This window comes from Cololabis saira, chromosome 8, assembly GCF_033807715.1.
Source record: "Cololabis saira isolate AMF1-May2022 chromosome 8, fColSai1.1, whole genome shotgun sequence".
In the NCBI taxonomy this organism is placed as follows: Eukaryota; Metazoa; Chordata; class Actinopteri; order Beloniformes; family Belonidae; genus Cololabis; species Cololabis saira.
The window spans coordinates 30907328-30925769 of record NC_084594.1 but is presented as its reverse complement, the minus strand read 5'-3'; the positions used below and the strand labels follow the sequence as shown (position 1 = coordinate 30925769).

General features: G+C 40.6%; 1 protein-coding gene and 1 long non-coding RNA gene across 3 annotated transcripts; both read left to right on the top strand.

Annotated features, from left to right (window-relative positions):
* The first annotated feature begins 9728 nt into the window (after nucleotides 1-9728).
* LOC133448829 (keratin, type I cytoskeletal 18-like) lies at nucleotides 9729-14451 on the top strand. 2 transcript variants are annotated; one of them, XM_061727730.1, is made up of 7 exons: nucleotides 9729-10263; nucleotides 11509-11591; nucleotides 11744-11900; nucleotides 13263-13427; nucleotides 13514-13639; nucleotides 13940-14160; nucleotides 14292-14451. In XM_061727730.1, the coding sequence occupies exons 1-7, from the start codon at nucleotides 9814-9816 to the stop codon at nucleotides 14323-14325; spliced, it is 1236 nt and encodes a 411-aa protein (XP_061583714.1). In that variant the 5' UTR covers nucleotides 9729-9813; the 3' UTR covers nucleotides 14326-14451. The 2 variants fall into 2 exon arrangements, with proteins under 2 accessions (XP_061583714.1, XP_061583715.1); XM_061727731.1 differs by having other exon boundaries at nucleotides 13940-14173.
* A 1720-nt stretch (nucleotides 14452-16171) lies between these two features.
* LOC133449487 (uncharacterized) lies at nucleotides 16172-16687 on the top strand. Its single transcript, XR_009783041.1, has 3 exons — nucleotides 16172-16236; nucleotides 16365-16475; nucleotides 16647-16687. It is a non-coding gene; the product is annotated as an uncharacterized LOC133449487 (long non-coding RNA).
* The last annotated feature ends 1755 nt before the right edge of the window (nucleotides 16688-18442 follow it).

Here is an 18442-nt window from a genome sequence, read left to right as displayed (position 1 = left end):
CTTCCCTGGTTGGTGGTGGTATTTATCAGAGGAGGGGAGGGACCCCCGCTGAGGTGCGATTGGCTGATGTCCTCAGTAGAGGAGTGAGGGATGGGGGGGGGGGCAAGAGGGGGGGAAATGAGCCAATGTCAGGAAAGAAAATTGCATAAAGTTACACATTTACAGCACGTTAAAAGCATGACAATTACAGGAACAATCAGGGTGCTGGTTCCAATAAAACCACTGCAGAAATGGAAGAAAACAGTTCTGGAGTTGCGTTTGACATATTTCATCGTCATCAATATTCTTTTGCAACTCTTCAAATGCAAAATGGAATCTTTACACACAACAAGTCAAACCTTGGGTATAATGAAAAAGCATATAATTTTACAACCTTCTCCGCCACTTTAGCACACTTCTCACAGAAGTGTCATATGGCTAAGTAATTTACATTCGTCCAGTGTTTGTTGGCGGACAGTGGCTGTATGTCTCATAGCTGTGAGAGCAAAACTGAATGTGATCTTATACCTGCGTCCTAGTTCGCATTTGTTGCGAAGAATTTTGCATGAAACATTTTATATCAACAGCAATTCAGTCCTTGATAGATTTTTTTCATCCCTAATGTTCACATTAAAACACGCCATTGTGCTGGATGGTTTCACTATCAGTTTGATGGACAAAACTAAACAGACACACACATTTACTAAATTCCTTCCATATCAGTCAGGTGAAGCACTAACAGGGTTTGTTTTTCACCTTATCAACAAACCCCACCTTGGTCTTACATAGCTGTCCCCACCCAAGGCAGATACATATCTTGTGACAATATGCCAGAGAAAGACAGATAAAGAGATCCATCGTCAGACAATCACGTCCTGCCAATCAATCAGCTAAACTTTCATGTGTTCTGGTTTAATGGGTTCACACACCGACAATCTTTTCAAGGTTGTTCCATCACCGTACCTGGATCTATCACACCTCGGTTCTTTTGTTTTCGTAGGCTTTCTCTTTAATTGTTTACTGGCAAATTATATATCACACTTCTGAATGTGAACAGGCAGACAGGGCACATTTTTTAGTAAGTGCAACCTGATAATCACTCTCAGGCTTTGAGTAATCAAAAATACTTGGCTAGTTTCAGACAGTGACGTGATTCTTCACAATAGAGCTCTTGTGCTGATCTTGGAGGCGGTCGTACATGTGCAAGTTAACTAGTTTTTGCTGTTTCATTAACTCAACCTCTCCAACAAAGGCGCTTTAACAGAGCAGCAGATGATGTTAGATGGATTAAATGCGGTGAGTAAGAGGGTAACTTAAAAAGCGTACTCCCCGACCTCAAGTCTATAAGGCCAAAGATGTTCGTTTGTGCGAAGCTGCTAAATGACACTTCTGGACAGGAATGTGCTGAGAAAGACACATACACGCGACAAGTCAGAGAGGAGGGATGGGGAGAAGGCAAACCGGTAGGGCATATGAGAAAACAATTAGCACAGATAAGAAACAAATCTGCTGCCCACCCGCTGACTGACTCACTGGGATGTTTAGTTTAGTTACTGGGATGACTGGGTGGGATGCATGAAAGTCCACAGTAATGTCAACAAATAAAACTGTGTTAACATGACCTTTTTAGACTGAAAACAATGTGAGCAGCCGTGCTGTCTCCAGCACTTCACATAATGACAGGGTCATGATAAACTCTATGAAATAATAGCATTTGTTACACAGAAGATTCTGTCTGCAATAAAAGTGTGAAAAAAATGTTATAGTGTTGGTTTCTTCTTTGGTTTTAAATCTAAACTTTGTAGTGATGGAGGCTCCTACAGCCTCTGACCGATCAGAAGTATATGCCATATAAGTCACCACTTGTTTCATCTTCTTCTGCCTGATCAAACAAAAAACCTCAACAACAGATATGAATGAAATCTACACAAGACATGGAGCTCAGAGTTGAGCAAACGTAGAGCACACAGTGTAAACTCGGTGCAATAAACACAAGCATTCCCACATCTTCTAGTTCTTCCTACTGCGTGGGCCCTCACGGGTTGGATTGTTTACTTTGAAACTTCTGCCCCCTAGAGGGAGGATTATGCAGGTGAATTTTTCAGCAAGCCCTTTACAGAAATTAAATAACGTTATCAGAGTTTTTCTTTGGCCATGAGTCACTCTGCTTTATGAAACATTTCCGTTTTTTAACCATGGTAGCTGCAGAGGTTTCATAACCCATTTTGACTGTGTCTCTGCTATTCCAAGAGGTTGTAATATCTGAACAACGGATAACGATGACATTTGGTAAGAACTTTGACAATCAACCATCAGATTAAATACAGACATTAGCCCTCTTATAAACTTTCCTCCAGTAACACTATGAGTACTTTAGATTTCCACATTGTGGGTGGATTCGGATGACATTTTGCACATATATTACATATATTAAATTCTAATAACTTTGATAATACTTGTTTTTTTATTTCTCATAATTAACATTCAACACTAAAAAGACCAACTTCTCACAAAGCAATCATTTCAGTAATAACATGCTGAATTTTAACTTTCAAACAACTGAACGATGACTGTCCCAGGCAGCAAAGCTCCATCGAGGCTGGATTAAAAAGAAAAAAAGGAGAGGGAAAGAAAGGGGTTGAGATCCTGATGGAGATCAACGACAAAGGCTTTAATTGATCCCAGACTGGACCAAGATCCTGCAACAATTGTCTTGGAAATCTGCTGACTATGCAGCCATCTTCATGACAAACATATTAGCATGCTAATCTTCAAATCTTCTACTGAAGATCCTGTTAACACATCAAACCCTACTACTTCAAGAATGAAAAATAAAGTCATTAGGAAAAACAGAAAATTTCATTGGCGTTTTTGGAGTTGAGCTTCATCATTTAACAATATCAATAAACGGCAGTATGACTTCACATAAATGACAGATCTAGTTTTTTCGTACTTATGTGTTTCTATTTAATTCAATGATTTTTGTTTATTAGCCCCTGAGAATAAAATAAAGAAATAACTGAATTGGTATATTTAAAATGTGTTTTCCGGAGACTTTATTGTAATAATCTATTTTAATATCTAAGCTGAAGTTAATAATTGGTTCTAATTTGAGAAATGGATGTGACCTCCAAGAGTATCCTATCCCACCTCTCGCTCCTTTTATGTCATCCTGTGAAATGCTAGAAATGGACATGACATCCCACAGAGAAACGACCTCTTAGTCAACGCATTTCACTCAGCTCTTACCAGTAGGTGTGAACCTGTGATGCTTGCACTGCCAATTGTCCTGGCCTGAAAACCACAACAGATATAAATACATATATTGCATGAGTAACATGAGTAAGACACTATGTGTTGATAGTAAAGACAGAAAGACTGACGCTTATTCCCACTGGATGGTGTCTGAGCATCAGTGTGAAAATATTAATTTACACTCAAATATTTCCTTGTAGATGCTAGATGTCGGCGTCTTTAAATATCTCTGAATGTCTTTGAATATCCCAAGTGACCCAGGGAGGTAATGAGAAAGGGAGGAATGACAGGAGAGGAGAGAATGTGAGGAAGTGAGTAGGTAAGAACGTGTTACACTCACTTACATGTCAGCATTCTTCCAGGCATCTGTCATAGAGCAGACATTATCTATTGATAGGCATATCTATTTTTGCGAATCAATATTTTGACTGGTTATAAAAGTGTGTGAGAGTGTTCATTTTGCACTGAAGCTGCTGAAACAAAAGAGGGAGGGAAGTGAAATCCATTCAAGGTCACACCAGGCTGGGAACAGTAATAAAACGGCAGTTATCCGAGTCTTGTGAAACTTTCCCAGTCGTAGTTTCCAGATTCCTGCTGTGTGTAACTATGATTCACACACTTCTGCTTGAATAATTAGACTGAGAGAAAAAAAAGGAGGGGGATTGGGGGGCAGCAGTCTTTAGATCCCACATGTTGCCTTTGATAACATATTTTGTAGAGCAGCAGGAATCATAGCTCTCTGATTTAAAGGCAAGTATATGTATTATTGTGTAAACATGGCACTTACATAAACCTATGGTTACGTTAATTGAGTAATAGTTTATGAGTTGCCAGTTAGGGACTCTGTGGGTGACATGAACGTTGTCAACACACATCCAAACAAACCAGACAGTAGTGACGCTGTCATGCGGTATGAATCACACTGATTCGATTCATCCTTCCTTTAAATCTGCCAGTAGTCATATGTTGGTACTCTCTACACTTTAAGTTTTTGTTCCTCTTTTTTTTACTGATCACCAATAGAAACAAGTAAATAAACACTCAATTAGGAGCTGGGAGTGGATGGTAAAAGACACAAGATCATGTGAAAGCTGATCAACCGGGTGAAGAGAAATGTGAATAGAAACACCAAGGTTGCACAGGAGTTCAGGAGGGAGCTGAAGTCTGTGATGTTTCCCCATTAGATGGTCTCAAAACACTGAATTAGACTCAAACTTTTCCAGATAGATTGCTAGTTCAGTCCTTTATGCTTGTTGTAGAAAACGTATGAAACTTATTTTATCATTTTCTTATTGACCACTTATGCAGAGAGGATTATGTTACAATGTGGATCGCAAAGGATCAGGGGAATAGTCATCTACGTATATAACAAAAGTAGTTCTCATGGCAGGTATATGGGAGATAGTACTTCGGTTGTTCAAAATCCTCATCTGCAAGAATCAGTAACTGACTCTTGCAGATGATTGCCCATGACCAGTGAATGAGGGCAGCTTCTGTTTCCTTCATATTGTTTTCTGACCATGGTAACTGATAGCCTTGCTTTTCATGCTTTTCATCTCCTGTAGTGTGAAAAAGAAACTAATCCGTCTTTGAAATCTAAGGTTTTACATCACAGGACATGAAGGGGAAAAAAATAATCATCTCTTTCTTGCCAGGTCTTAAAATTCAATAAATATTATTGAACAACAAATTCCAATAATGACATATGACACCATGTTATAATTTAATTAACAAAAAGACAAAAAGCAAAAATCAGTGCTTGGAAAGATAAGACCACTGTTTGATTCAGTAGCTGTGGAACCACCTTCATCTGTAACTTTAACTTTAACTGAATCAGTTCATCATGTTGTTGTGGAAGAACAACGTCCCAACCTTCTCTAGAATCTGAGCTCAGATGGTCAGATGGTCAGGCTTTCATTTCTGCACACATCTCTTTGAGCCTCCTTCTCACAGCAGTTCATTCCACCTCTGCAGCCCCTTTTTTTCCACTGAGTCATGTCGTGAGAATGGCACAGGAGGCGGGACAGGGTAACATTTTCTTCTGCAGCTGTACTGCTTCGGCAGTAGCACCAGAGCCATAATGGAAGTAAGATGAGTGCTGTGGGAGTCGGTATTGTGTAAAGGCATAACGAGGGGAAGGAAAAAAAATTTAAAAAAAAAGAACAAAAGAAAAAAAAGAAACACTAAGCGTTCAACCACAGTGGTTGGAGAGGCAGAGACCGGTTGAACGGGCCATATTTGAAACTTTGTCACATGACTTGCTACTCAGCGAGCTTTGTTTCCTTGCTCAGAAGCCTGGAGGGGTCTGCACCAGCTGACGCCCAGCCAGCATCTCCCTCTCACTGAAGCCGGCTGACATCTTTCTCCAGCTGAGGTCCCCTCCTCCAGCTGCAGTAACACTGCAGACTCCATCAGCAAAGGAGAGCCAGCACAGCTGTGTGCCCCCGATGGGAACAACCAAATAGAAATGCCCTTGTATTGTGGTAAATGAATGGCTGGAGAGAAAGAAGAGGGGAATCACCAATATGTCTTTATTGTGTGGTCTTACCACCTTATTTTGTTTTGGTAGAGGTTTGGAGTTTGGCTGGGCCATTGCAACACCTCAAACATTTGATGTTTTGAATTTATTGGCGTGTTTGAGATCATCTATTTGATGCGTGATGCAGTTTCATCCAACCTGTGACTGTTGGGCAGATGGCCTGAGGTTTGGTTTTATATGACAGAAAGACCAAATGCAAGTCCCTGACCCTAAAGAAAAACCAAATCATCAACCCTCCATCACTGTGTAAGACAGTTGGTATGAAATGTTTGCACTGATGGAATGCAACAGCTCTTCACCGAATGTTGTGCTGTGTATTATAGCCAGAAAGCGTCATCTTCAGCTCTTCTAAGGGATATTGTTTAAAAAATCTTGCATTTGTTCAGATCCAACTTACCTCAGTCCCACTACCGCTTTCTTTTTAGAGAGAACTTTTCCAGTATTTTTATTAAGTATTTCCTTACGTTTTAACAACTTGTGCTTTTTATTATTTTACCTCTTTTCTTATCATTTTATTTCATTTTCATTTTATTTCATTTCATTTTATTTGTTATTTAATGTTTAATTGGCTCTTGCCGCTTTTAATGTTGATGTAAAGCACTTTGAATTACCTTGTGTTGAATTGTGCTATGCAAATAAACTTGCCTTGCCTTGCCTTGCGTCTAATTGTGCTGTCACATATCTACCATACTAATGCGAGGCGTGTATTCCTGACTCCTATTCTCAGTGTAGAATAATGTACTTCTAGTTGTGTAAAAGAAGCCTTAAACGGTTGATCAGGTGCCTCATGTACAGAAGCTACGGTCCTTGTGCAGATGGCCCAGGTCCAAAGTCCCAGCCTGTGGCCCTTTGCTGCTTGTCTTCCCTGTCTCTGCCTCTGTTTCCTGTCTGGTTATTATTCACAAAGAAATTGCATTATTACCCTTGTCAAACTGCAGTGAAGCAAAAAATGCTTCTCTAAGACCACGGCTAATGCTTGAACAGCCAGTTCATTCCGCCTTGGTAAAGTCTTTATTCCGTCCGCTTTGGGAGGTAGTAACACATTGCATAACAGGGATGAAAGTGCTGTGTGAATTTGCCTCACGGAAAGGCACAACGGCGACCCACGGACGGCTGTAATCCACAGAAGACAGATTAATCCAACATGGGGTCATAGGAGGTACTGCAACATTTGGGCCCACTGATAGAACACCAAGGCAAGAAACGACCCAGCTGATTAGATAAAAAACATCCACCTGGTTTTCAACCGCAGTGCCTGGGTAAGCAGAGGGTGGTTGGACTGGCCATATCACAAACTTTGTCATTAGACTTGGGGGTGAACCCCGCTGTCATGCTTAACAACCTGGAGCAATCCCCCCCAGCTGAGGTCAGGCCATCCCTCCTGCTACTGCATTAACTCCTCAAATGCACTGTTTTTCGAAGAACCGTAATTTTCGCAACTCTCTGTATCTTTTCCTGCGAGACGTCTCTTCAAAAAACAAAAAAGAAAATCTCAACATTGAAGAAAATGGATAAAACAGCTTTAGTCTTTCATATATTACTGCAATTGGTGCTACAGCTGTTGAGAAAATAGCCAGATGATGAAGGCAGCGGATGATCATTCAAATGTTTATTCAGAGGCAAAGTCCTTATGTATAATGATTAAGAAGGGTCTTAACCAGGGGCGGAGCAGGGGTCCCAGCCTAGGGGGGGCGAAGCATTCTAGATGGGCCCTTGTGGCCTAAACATCGCTGTTAAAACATAATCGCTAAAAAAAATGCCACAGATCAGCGCCTCTGACCGAAACCACAGCACGCAGGCGACACGGTCACAACCATTCACATGAGATTCTAGCACCAGGGATTTACCAGTCATTATGTCAAACCTAATTATAAGCCTAATGCAGACTTTAAGATATAAGTATCAAACTGGAGATAAAAAATCAAATGACATCCAATGATGTCTATGGAAGCTCATTTCTGCCAGTAAAAGAAAAAAATAAGATGAAATCTTAGCCTTAAAAATAAAAATATCCCCACAGTAAATCAGAATTATGACATAAAAAGTCATAATTTCAACTTTTTATCTCATGACTTTCTATCTCATAGTTTCGACTTTCTATCTCATAATTATGACTTATCGTGGGGATATTTTTATTTTTAAGGCTAAGTTTTCATCTTAGCCATAGATGTCGGATTCGCAGAGTAGCACAATTCAGACACAAGTGTTCAACCTGCACGACAACAGTTTACAATGTGTGACGACATGTATTTAACACAATGACCGAGCGACACGGCGGTCAAACAGCAACAAACAATATAGGAAAGGCCATATTCAGCGTCATGACAATGTTATCAGAAATAATTAATATTATGACAGCTTACCAATGGTGGTTTCATCCAGCGGTGTGCAGAGAACCACAGCAAAACATATTTCCATCCACATCAAAACATATTTCCTCCTTTAAGGCTCCTTCTGATGCGACAACTGGCTAAAGGCTGATTTATGGTTCCGCGTTACACCAATGCAGAGCCGACGGCGATGGGTACGCAGCGACGCGCACCCCACGCCGTACCCTACGTTGTAGGCTCTGCGTTGGTGTAACGCGGAACCATAAATCAGGCTTAAAAGTAAACAGACAACATGCGCGCACGTACCCGTGCATGACAGGCAGACACACAAGGGGAGAAGGGACTATTTATTTCATTTTTATTTTTTAAACAACTTTATCCTTATGAACGCAATTGTTATATAGTCCAACTTTCCTTATTTTATTCAGAACACTTTTTTTTTTCCTCTTCAGCGTGGGCCCCCACGGAGCAGTGGGCCCGGGGCGGCCGCCCCCACGCCTGCTCCGCTACTGGTCTTAACACAACTCCATTGTATTAATAAGGCTTAAAACAGCTGGAAACTAGATGTTGATTACTTTAGATTGACTGGCTACATCACGTCCAGCGCTGCCAGAAATGTGAAAATTTGCAAAAGGCATTTCCATTACACTTTTGCGAATTAGTGGATTACCAATTTTTTTTAAATGTATTCGATATTTGGGAGTTTTTTCAAATGAATGCCATTTCCATTACCGGATTTGTTTTTCAATGTTTGGATTTGCGCAATTTTCGGTGTAATGGAAACGCGCCTACAGTGAATGCACAGCTTGAGAGTGAAGGCGGATTGAAGAAGGGGCTTCAGGCCTGGCTTTATGCTAACTTACACCTGAACGCTGCATCCCAACAAAAAGCCAAACAACTGCTTTCACAAAGCTGCTCGCATTGCTGGTGATCAGTTAATCAAGTGGATTTGATTTACAGTTCCTGGTTACTTGTTTAATTCATCTAAGGATGCGTTCACAGCAGATGAGACAAAAACAACCTCAGATATAGAACTGAAATCTCATCCCAGTTCATGAGCATGTCAGTTTGGATAAATGATCAAACCTCTCCTGCTGTTCTGGTTGCTGCTGTTGTTGCCCAGATAGGAAGGCTGGCAAAACCTGTTTATTTTGGGCCATTCCTCACCACAGACTTAGAAACCAAAGTGCAATGGCTGCATGATGCCTTTTATGGACAAACCACACGAATTCTTTTGAATGCATGCATAGTATCCACTCCTTTCTTCTTAGTTCTCTTAACTTTAACTTTTGATTGTCATTTAAACTCACTTCTATTAACTAAAACATAGTGTATTCATTTATTTGGTCACTCATTATGGCTTGTAAAGTTGATTTTTTTCCCTTTCCTTTGCTTTGAGTCATAATTTAAGTCTTATGTGTTTACGAAGCAGAGTAAATTCCACATATCTCCTTGGTGACAGAAAAACACATTGTAGGTAAAAAGAGGATCACATGAGTGAACGAGAGAGCAGTGAGAGGGAGCAGGAAACAAAGACTGGGCGACTCTGAAGTGGGCAGGGTCTAAGAGACCAGTTGTGGTTGGGGGAGAGAGACAGGACTATAAGTTCCCTACTTCCCACAATCAGCGTCACTTTCTGAGCCGGCCAGCAGTGAGTCTCCAGATCTTATTTTTTCACTTCATTTTGAGTCTAGCTTTAACTTCTCCAAAATGAGCTTCAGAACCTCAGGCTTTCAGCAGATCCCCTCTTCCCGGATCTCCATGAGCCGCTCTACTCCTCAGTCCCGTGCTGCCAGCATCTATGGTGGTGCCGGTGGACAGGGTGTCCGCATCTCCTCTTCCTCTGTATCTTCCCTGCGCTCTGGTGCTCCTATGTCTTCTTCCTCAAGTGCCTTCAAACTGAGCAGTGGAGTGGGTACAGGCATGGGTGGTGCTGGCATGTCTGGAGGAATGGGTCTTGGTGCTGGGATCTCGGGAAATGAGAGGGGCGCAATGCAGAACCTGAATGACCGCCTGGCCAATTACCTGGAAACAGTGAGGAACCTGGAACAGGCCAACCTGGAGCTGGAGACCAAGATCAGGGAGGCCATGGAGAAGGGGGGCGCACAAGTGAGAGACTACAGCAAATATGAACCCATCATAAACGACCTACGAGATCAGGTAAGAATCTACATAAATAAATGCAATCAAAATAAATAGGCAGACGGTAAATATAAAAAGTTCTGAAGACGGGGCTCAACGCAGTCACTGATACGGACAATGGAAATAATGATGGAGCTGGATGCATGCTCGAAATAATTTATTGGATCAGTAAATGCATGTAATGAGACTCATCATATGTTGAAATATAATGCCTAAAGTTGAGAATCATAAGAAAGGCAGTAACTGTAAGTTATCAAGTTTCTTGCAAAATGAAGGGTGTGGTTGTTAAACTCCAGCCCTCCCCCATAAAACCCATCTGTGCCACGAGTGGGCCAGAACTTCCTCTTATGAATCACTAACACGAGGTTATCATCAGAGAGACTGGCTGAAATGCTCTCAGGCAACCAGCAAACACAAGTATTTCCAAGCGCTTCTGCTTATTAGATGGATATTCTACAAGCATGCACCAGTAGGGCCCAAATGCGAAACAGATGTGTGGTAATGACACACACAAACGCACACACGCTCTCACGCACACACACACACGGACATACAGAATCGCCCACACAATGGATCACACACTGCCAGAGTGAGCACACTGATGCCTGCAGAGCTGCGGTTGAATAACAATTCGCTCCAGTCTGCAGAGTCAAATGTCACATTCTTCTCCAAAGTCCAGAACTTTACTATCACACAACAACAGATTTACGATGGCAGCTTGGCATTCCATGCCACATAAAAGAAAAAAAAAATGTTTTCCTTTGTTTCCCTCTGTGACAGGATATCATGGTCACATAAACACTCAACTACAGTCACGCAGAGAGAATTTCCCAATATCCCAAACATACTGGGATGGAATCAAGTCTTTGAGAGCAACAGCAGCTGGGGGAAAATCAGAGAGAAAAAAAATTCTCTGCAGGATTTATTCATGCAGGAAACCCACTTCTCCAGCAACGCTAAAACAAACCAGATTCTGTTTTCACACGGGAACGTCCTCTCTTCCTGTTCTTCAGTTTATGGATCCTCTTTTTTTGTTACTAGTGATTCAACTATGAAATGACCCACTTATAAAATTTGACTTTTAGGTTTGTTTTGTTACCATGCTGATCACAAGTAGTTTTGGCTGAGATGAGAGCTAAAAAAAAAAGCTCTTTCTCAAAATGTGCATGCTGAGGAAGTTTCTGATTACATAACTGTGTTCAAAATGCTTGTCTAAGACCAAGGCTTAATGTTCACTGTTAATTGCACTGTTTTCCTACCCAGATCTACGATAAGATAGGGGAGAACGCTCGCTTTGTGCTCCAAATTGACAATGCCCGCCTCGCCTGTGATGACTTCAAAGTAAAGTAAGTGATTTCACTTTTTTTCTCATGCATTTTTGTACTTGACGTCATTTTTTTTAAGTGTCAGTGCCCATGTGTAACTTTATCCTGCACAGCTGGTGAGGATGTGAGCAAATGCCATTAGCAATCGAGCTGGTGTCTGTACATTCCTACAGGTTTGATAATGAGATGGCAATTCGCCAGTCTGTGGAGGCCGACATTGCTGGGCTGAAGAAAGTCATTGATGAGACCAACATGAGCAGGATGAATATCGAGAGTGAGATTGAAGCTGTGAAGGAGGAGCTCCTCTTCCTGAGGAAGAACCATGAGAATGTGAGTTCACAGTTATCCATGGTCAAACTGTTGCTTAAATGTTTTTTGTTGACTATTTCTATATTTGTGTATAATAATTACCTAGATAACGTTAAAAATACATGACAATCTTGAAAGTGGTGGACGAGAACCCAGGTAAACACTGTGAAAAATGATTTTAGTTGATCTTTCATGTACCGGTACGTAGTTGAGTGCTGTTATGCACTGTTTTTAATTCAAAAGCTTCTAAACTAAAGACGCCTTGACTAAAAGGCATCCTGACATTTTCCTATAAAAATTGACATCCTGGCCCACATGAAAGAAAAACTGGCACGGACCATGCCGCCATGTTTAACGGATGAGATTAAGTTGTTATGCTGGAATGTGGTGTTTTTTTCCTAACTCAGACACGCAAGGCTTCTCATTTGAGAAGTCGATGTAAAAACTGTTTTCACCAACTTTCTGGCTTGTCCACATGATCCCTTGCAAATTTCAGACAGTGAAAACAATGTTCCCTCTTTCTGCCTGCAGCCCTGCACAGCTTTGTTGGCCACATGTTGTTAATTCACATCAATATTCCTCAGCATTCCTACTCGATATCCCTTTGTGGCTTTGAGCACTACAATTGGTAACAACTGTCTAGAATTTTTCCACTTACAGTCAGCGTGACTGTGATTCATGGAGGCTAAATACTGTAGAGATAATTTTGTAAGTTTTTCCAGCTTGCACAGGCTCTTTGTACCTCTTTTTAGAAAGATGCTTAGAAGCCCTCTTTCCTATAAGACACGATCGCTGACTTGTTTAGAATATGCTCTTTAAATAAAACACACCAACTCAATCCTGCCACTGACTTAAACACAGAATCTAATTTTACTTCTTGCTCATCCAAGATAAAATGCTACAAGCCGAGATGAGGCTTGCAGCGTGTGTGTGTGTGTGTGTGTGTGTGTGTGTGTGTGTGTGTGTGTGTGTGTGTGTGTGTGTGTGTGTGTGTGTGTGTGTGTGTGTGTGTGTGTGTGTGTGTGTGTGTGTGTGTGTGTGTATGTATCTCTCATTAATTGCCTGCTTGCATGAGAATGCTTTTTAGTTATGTCTCCTAAGGAGGTCAACGTGTTTTTCAGCCTCTCAGTCTCTCAAAACAAATTTCTCCAACTCAAGTTTTGAGAAAGACGATAAGAGCTTCTCAGGGACAGAAAAATATTTTGAGTCGAAGGTCAGACTGATCTAAAAGAAATCTGTGTTTTGCAAAAAGGTGGAGGAGATGGAGCCCATTCCAAAATAACATGCTATAATCTGAAAAGTATAGCATCAAATTGATACACATGATATAAAGTTGAAGGTCTTGAGAGTTGAGCTCTTTATGTCTATGTGCTGCTTAAATAGGAGGTGGCGGAGTTGAGGAATCAGATCACCCACTCAGGCGTGCAAGTGGATGTAGACGCTCCCAAAGGCCAGGACCTGTCCCAGGTCATGGAGGACGTGAGATCAAACTACGAGAAGATTGCCGTGAAGAATGCACAGGACCTCAAACACTGGCATGAAAATCAGGTGATACAGAGCTATAATAATGTACAATCTTGACCTGCTGGACTGGTCATTTATCGTGTGTAGTTAACATATGTTTTTCCTTTCAGATTGCAGATGTGCAGGTGCAGGTGTCACAGAACACCGAAGCTCTCCAGGGGGCCCAGATGGAGAAGAGTGACTTAACCAGACAGATACAGACCCTAGAAATTGAACTTGCGTCTCAACAGAGTTTAGTAAGGATTTTATTTTACTCACAAACATTGAATAATCAAAGCTTCTCATAAGAATCGTGTTTCATGTCATTGCAGTCTATATTATTCATGATGCAAGTCCAGTTGCAACATTTGGCATAAATACCATAATTACCATATTACACCAAATCAGAATGTAGTCATATATTTTTGTAAAATGTCAGACATTATGTAATTAATCTTTACGTCAAACACTAAATCATTCTGAGATTATCCCAAGTTTGAATTGCTCGGTAAAGAGATTTGACAAATTCTCACTCCGTCTTTTAAATCTTCCATCAGAAAGCCTCTTTAGAGGACACTCTACGAAACACAGAGATGCGTTACAACATGGAAATGGAGAAGTACAACAACATCATTGTCCGTTTGGAGGAGGAGCTGACCAACCTACGTGCCAACATACAAAATCAGACCCAAGAGTATGAGGCGCTGCTTAACATGAAGATGAAGCTTGAGGCTGAGATCAACGCCTACAAGGGCCTGCTGGACGGGGGAGACTTCAAGTAAGATTCTGAAGTATGGTGAAGTACAAAAACAAATGATCTGACACTGTACTTTCAATGGTCCTTCAAGGTTAGTGTGAATATTTGGAAGGCTAATTTTGTACTTGTATTGTCTTTGTAATTTTGTACAGGCTCCAGGACGCACTGGATGAGCTGGCCGCCTAACTAATGGCAAACTAATTTGAAACTGTGAAGTGACCGCCATCAGACAACAAAGTGAAACTGCACTGTTTTCAAAAACATCCATTGTCTCATCTAACAGAAACAAATAAAACACATTTTTGAAATCACGCTTTTGTGTACTTATTGTTTTCAAATGATATGTGTTGTGGAAGAGACCTGACCTGGTTGTGGATGTTTAAAAAAACCTTTCTGTTGACACATGAAAAGCATTTTTTGCTATTAAGGCTTGTTTACTATTAAAAAGTAACATCAAAGGCCCAAGAAGAAGAAGAAGAAGAAGTGCTGCAGCTAAAGTCCTCCATGGCCACCCTTAAACCTCAAGGTTATCATGAACCAGTAAGTGCATTGTAATTAGCTTGCACAGTTTTCCATCCACCCATCCAGTTCCTGTGAGGGTAATTGTGGTGGTGGGGAAGCAACTTGGCTTCTTTTCATGGTTTTGGAACAGATTCTGCACTGCAGACTAGTGGAGTTTTAAGTTCCTAAACTGTTGGAAGGGGTGGGAAGTTCTCATTAATCATTTGACTCTCTGACCTACTTGTCCCTCCTCTGGGGTTTTTTTTTCTACCATTTCTACACTTTAAATGTTGGAGGTAGAACCTGAGGCCACCTCTCTCTTTAAATGCTGGTTTTGTCCCGCATCACGAAGCTGGATTATTTCATTCCTCCCTCAAACCATCTGCCCTTTTCTCTCCAAAATGTATGTTTTACTATCCTCAAAAGAGTGTCACTTATCCTGGAAACAGTTTACTGTTATCTAAGTGGAAGTCCTGGTAGTGTAGTTCTGATGTTGGTCAGCTTGTGTTAGAGCTGAGGAACCATTTGGGATGAGAGGTTAAAAGTCCTCAAGAAACCAGAAAAGATAGTCATAACTGCAGTTGCCTTGCTTTCAAGCTTAGTCTCTGTCTTGTTCTTTTTTCTGTTTTTGTTTTTTAAGATTTTGTGGCAAGATTTTTTTTCGGGCAGAAAGTGGGGCGGGGATTTGAATTTGGATCCCCTGAAAGAGGACGATAGCATCATGGTGAGCTTGCTAAACCAAGCGAGCTTAATGGCGCCCCCTGTTCAAGCTTTTTAAGAATACCATGAACACCAGCACACCTCAGTAATCACATATTAACTGTAATTCACATATTGTTTCCCGTTAAAAACAACAACTAGGGAAGCCACCCACCTCCAGGAAAACCTTGTCTTTTCTTATTAGTCATCTCCAATGTGCTGCGATGGCACAGCCCATCCCTCTCCGCCATTATTGGTGAAATTCTGAATTTGAAAAAGTGATTTTTTTTTTTTTGAATAAACAAATACAGTACGTCCGCTGTCTATCAAAACCTATTATTTAATGAAGTATTCAAAATAGTTTGATTAAGTACAAAAAGCAATCATTTCAGAATCATCCAGGGCAGCACTGGCACGATGGACTCTGGGTTACACTAGTCAGTTAGTGGTGTCTGGCCAGTAGGGGGCACTAGGGCGCCGCCCCACCACTCACCACAAGAAAAAAATTAATAATAAAATAAAATACTTCGAAATATGTGCCTATCATTTTTTTTAGATGAGCCAGATAAATAGTATATAGTTAGTGAGTAAAGCTTTTTATGTTCATGTTGTCTAAAGTTACTGATTGGTCACCTTTTTCCTCCCTGAGCACAAGAATCTTTGCTCTCGGGACTCTCATTCTAAGTTGCATGCTATGTCACGACGGAGGAATAAGCACAATGGAGAAAGAGAAATTACATTCAGTGAAGTGACTTAAAAGGAGGATGCTTCAGGAGAAGCTCGGTGTGAAACAGCTTGGACCTGATCAGCCGGACATCGCTCAATCGATCAATCGACCAATGACTCAGTCTTTGTCCAGGAATCATGCAGCAGTTCAGACAACTTACAAAATATCAGGTAAATTAATGTGTGTTGAGGTGTTTAATATTTCTGATATTGTGGTATTCCCTCTGATGCTTGAACTTAACATTTCTTGTTATTTTACCTGGAAAGTAAATCGTAACCTCTCTTCTGGTCGTGTTCAGGTTCCCTCCCTACTTTCTCTGGAGAACAGTGTCAGTGGTTCTCAGCTGGCAAAGACATGCCCACACTGGGCCCATGTGACCTTCAGATGACCTTCAGAGGAAGCTACAGAAGTGAGATAGAAGCTAAATGTGTGGTGTTGGTCTTTTACAATGTTTTTAATCGTGGTGGTGTATTGTGCAGCAAGTGGGGAACACACCTTAGAATAGATTGTGTAGTCTGTAATATAGTAGTCTGCCTTTATAAAGGTGCTATTTGAATCACATTTTCCCACTCTGTACCAGCTCTTCATGGGGAATAATCCTCAGGACACCTTTTCGGAGACTGTGGCTCTGCTTAGATCATCATCACAACTCCTCTGACTACAGTGAATCTGAGAGGTGCTTCTCAACACTGAAGGGAATCAAGACCTTCCTCAGCAACACATAGATACAGTATCATCTTCATGCATTGGCCATGCTCTCGATGGAGAAGAAACTTGTCAAAATCAGGACAACATTTATGAACAAAAAATAAAACACTGCATGTCATTATAATGTTGCTATTGTGCATTTCATTTAGTCAAATACACTGAGTTGATACTTTAGTAATTATTTGCCTGTATTTTGTTATGTGAAACGGTTCCTGGTTTAAAACCCAACAGGGGTGTTTGTGTTTTCAGTTTATATGTTCTCTCTGTGGGTTTTCTCCAGGTACTCAGGGTTCTTTACAGTCGAAAACCATTTATGTCAGGTTTATTTGTGGTTCTAATTTGCCCATAGGAGTGAACAAGAGTGTGTGGGGTTGTTTGTCCTGGGATGGATGGGTGTATGGAAAAGGTAAAAGGGTAAGATAGACAGCGATGTAGAGTTACAGAAGAATATCTGTAGATTTTGCCTGTAGATCTCCATCAATAACGATCAATAATAGATTCTTGAATAAAATGAAAAGCATGTGAAATTAAATGACAAGTACAGTGGATACAAAAAGTCTAAACACCTTTATGACTATAAAGATGGGAATATCAACAACATAAAATGCCAGGCTTGCTTCATCTTTAATGTACTCTCCAAACAAAAATCCAAAGGATTTATATATATATATATATATATATATATATATATATATATATATATATATATATATATATATATATATATATATATATATATATATATATATATACTGTATATACATGTATACACAGACATACACCCGTAATATACACTCCCTTTCAGCTCTAACTGCCCTCAGAGTCACATTAAAGGTTAGGCCTGTAGATAAAGAGAACGCACCAGCCATCAATTAAAGTGATAAATCAGATGAAAGTCAAATGTTTCTGTAATATTTTCTTTTATGTTATGGGTTCCATTCTGGTGAAAGCCATGGGCTACAAAGACTTCCCAAAGAAACTGTGAAGCTTATTTGTTGAAATCAGGAGAGGAATAACAGAATATTGGAGGCATTGAATGTATTGCAGAACACTATCAAAATGATCATCATGACAGGATGACCATGAACTTATTAAGGACTCTACCAAGAGGTCGACAGCAGCACTGAGGGAAACTACAAGAGTTCCTGGCAGGTTCTAGCCAATACTTGCGTGTGACTAGTTTCTGGAATAATCCAGACTGTCTAGTAGGATGGTTTATATGCAAAAATATGCAAACCCTAAACCCTAAACCCAACCATCACGGAGCAACCGTGACGCCTGACGGGAGTAGCCGGTATTTATTGGGCCGGCTCTCTGGGCCAAGCTGGGTCAAGGGTGCTTGTCAAGATAGATAAGAAAATTAATAGCTCAATTTTATTGCTAAACCTTCTGTCCTTTCACATTCCAACATGAGAATGACCCAAATCACGCATCAAAATCAACCAGGACATGACTAAGGAAAAATCAAAGTCCTAAACCTGAGTCCCATTGAAAACCTCAGGAGCCTTCACTGTTTTACAAGGAAGAGTGGGATAAAAGTCCAAAGTTTATGTGTGAAGTTAAAAGAGACTTATTCACAAAGACTTGATGCCGTAATAATAAAGGGAAAGGGTGATTCTATAAAGAATTACGGTTCAGAGTTACTGTATAACTGTCAAGCTGTGTTTA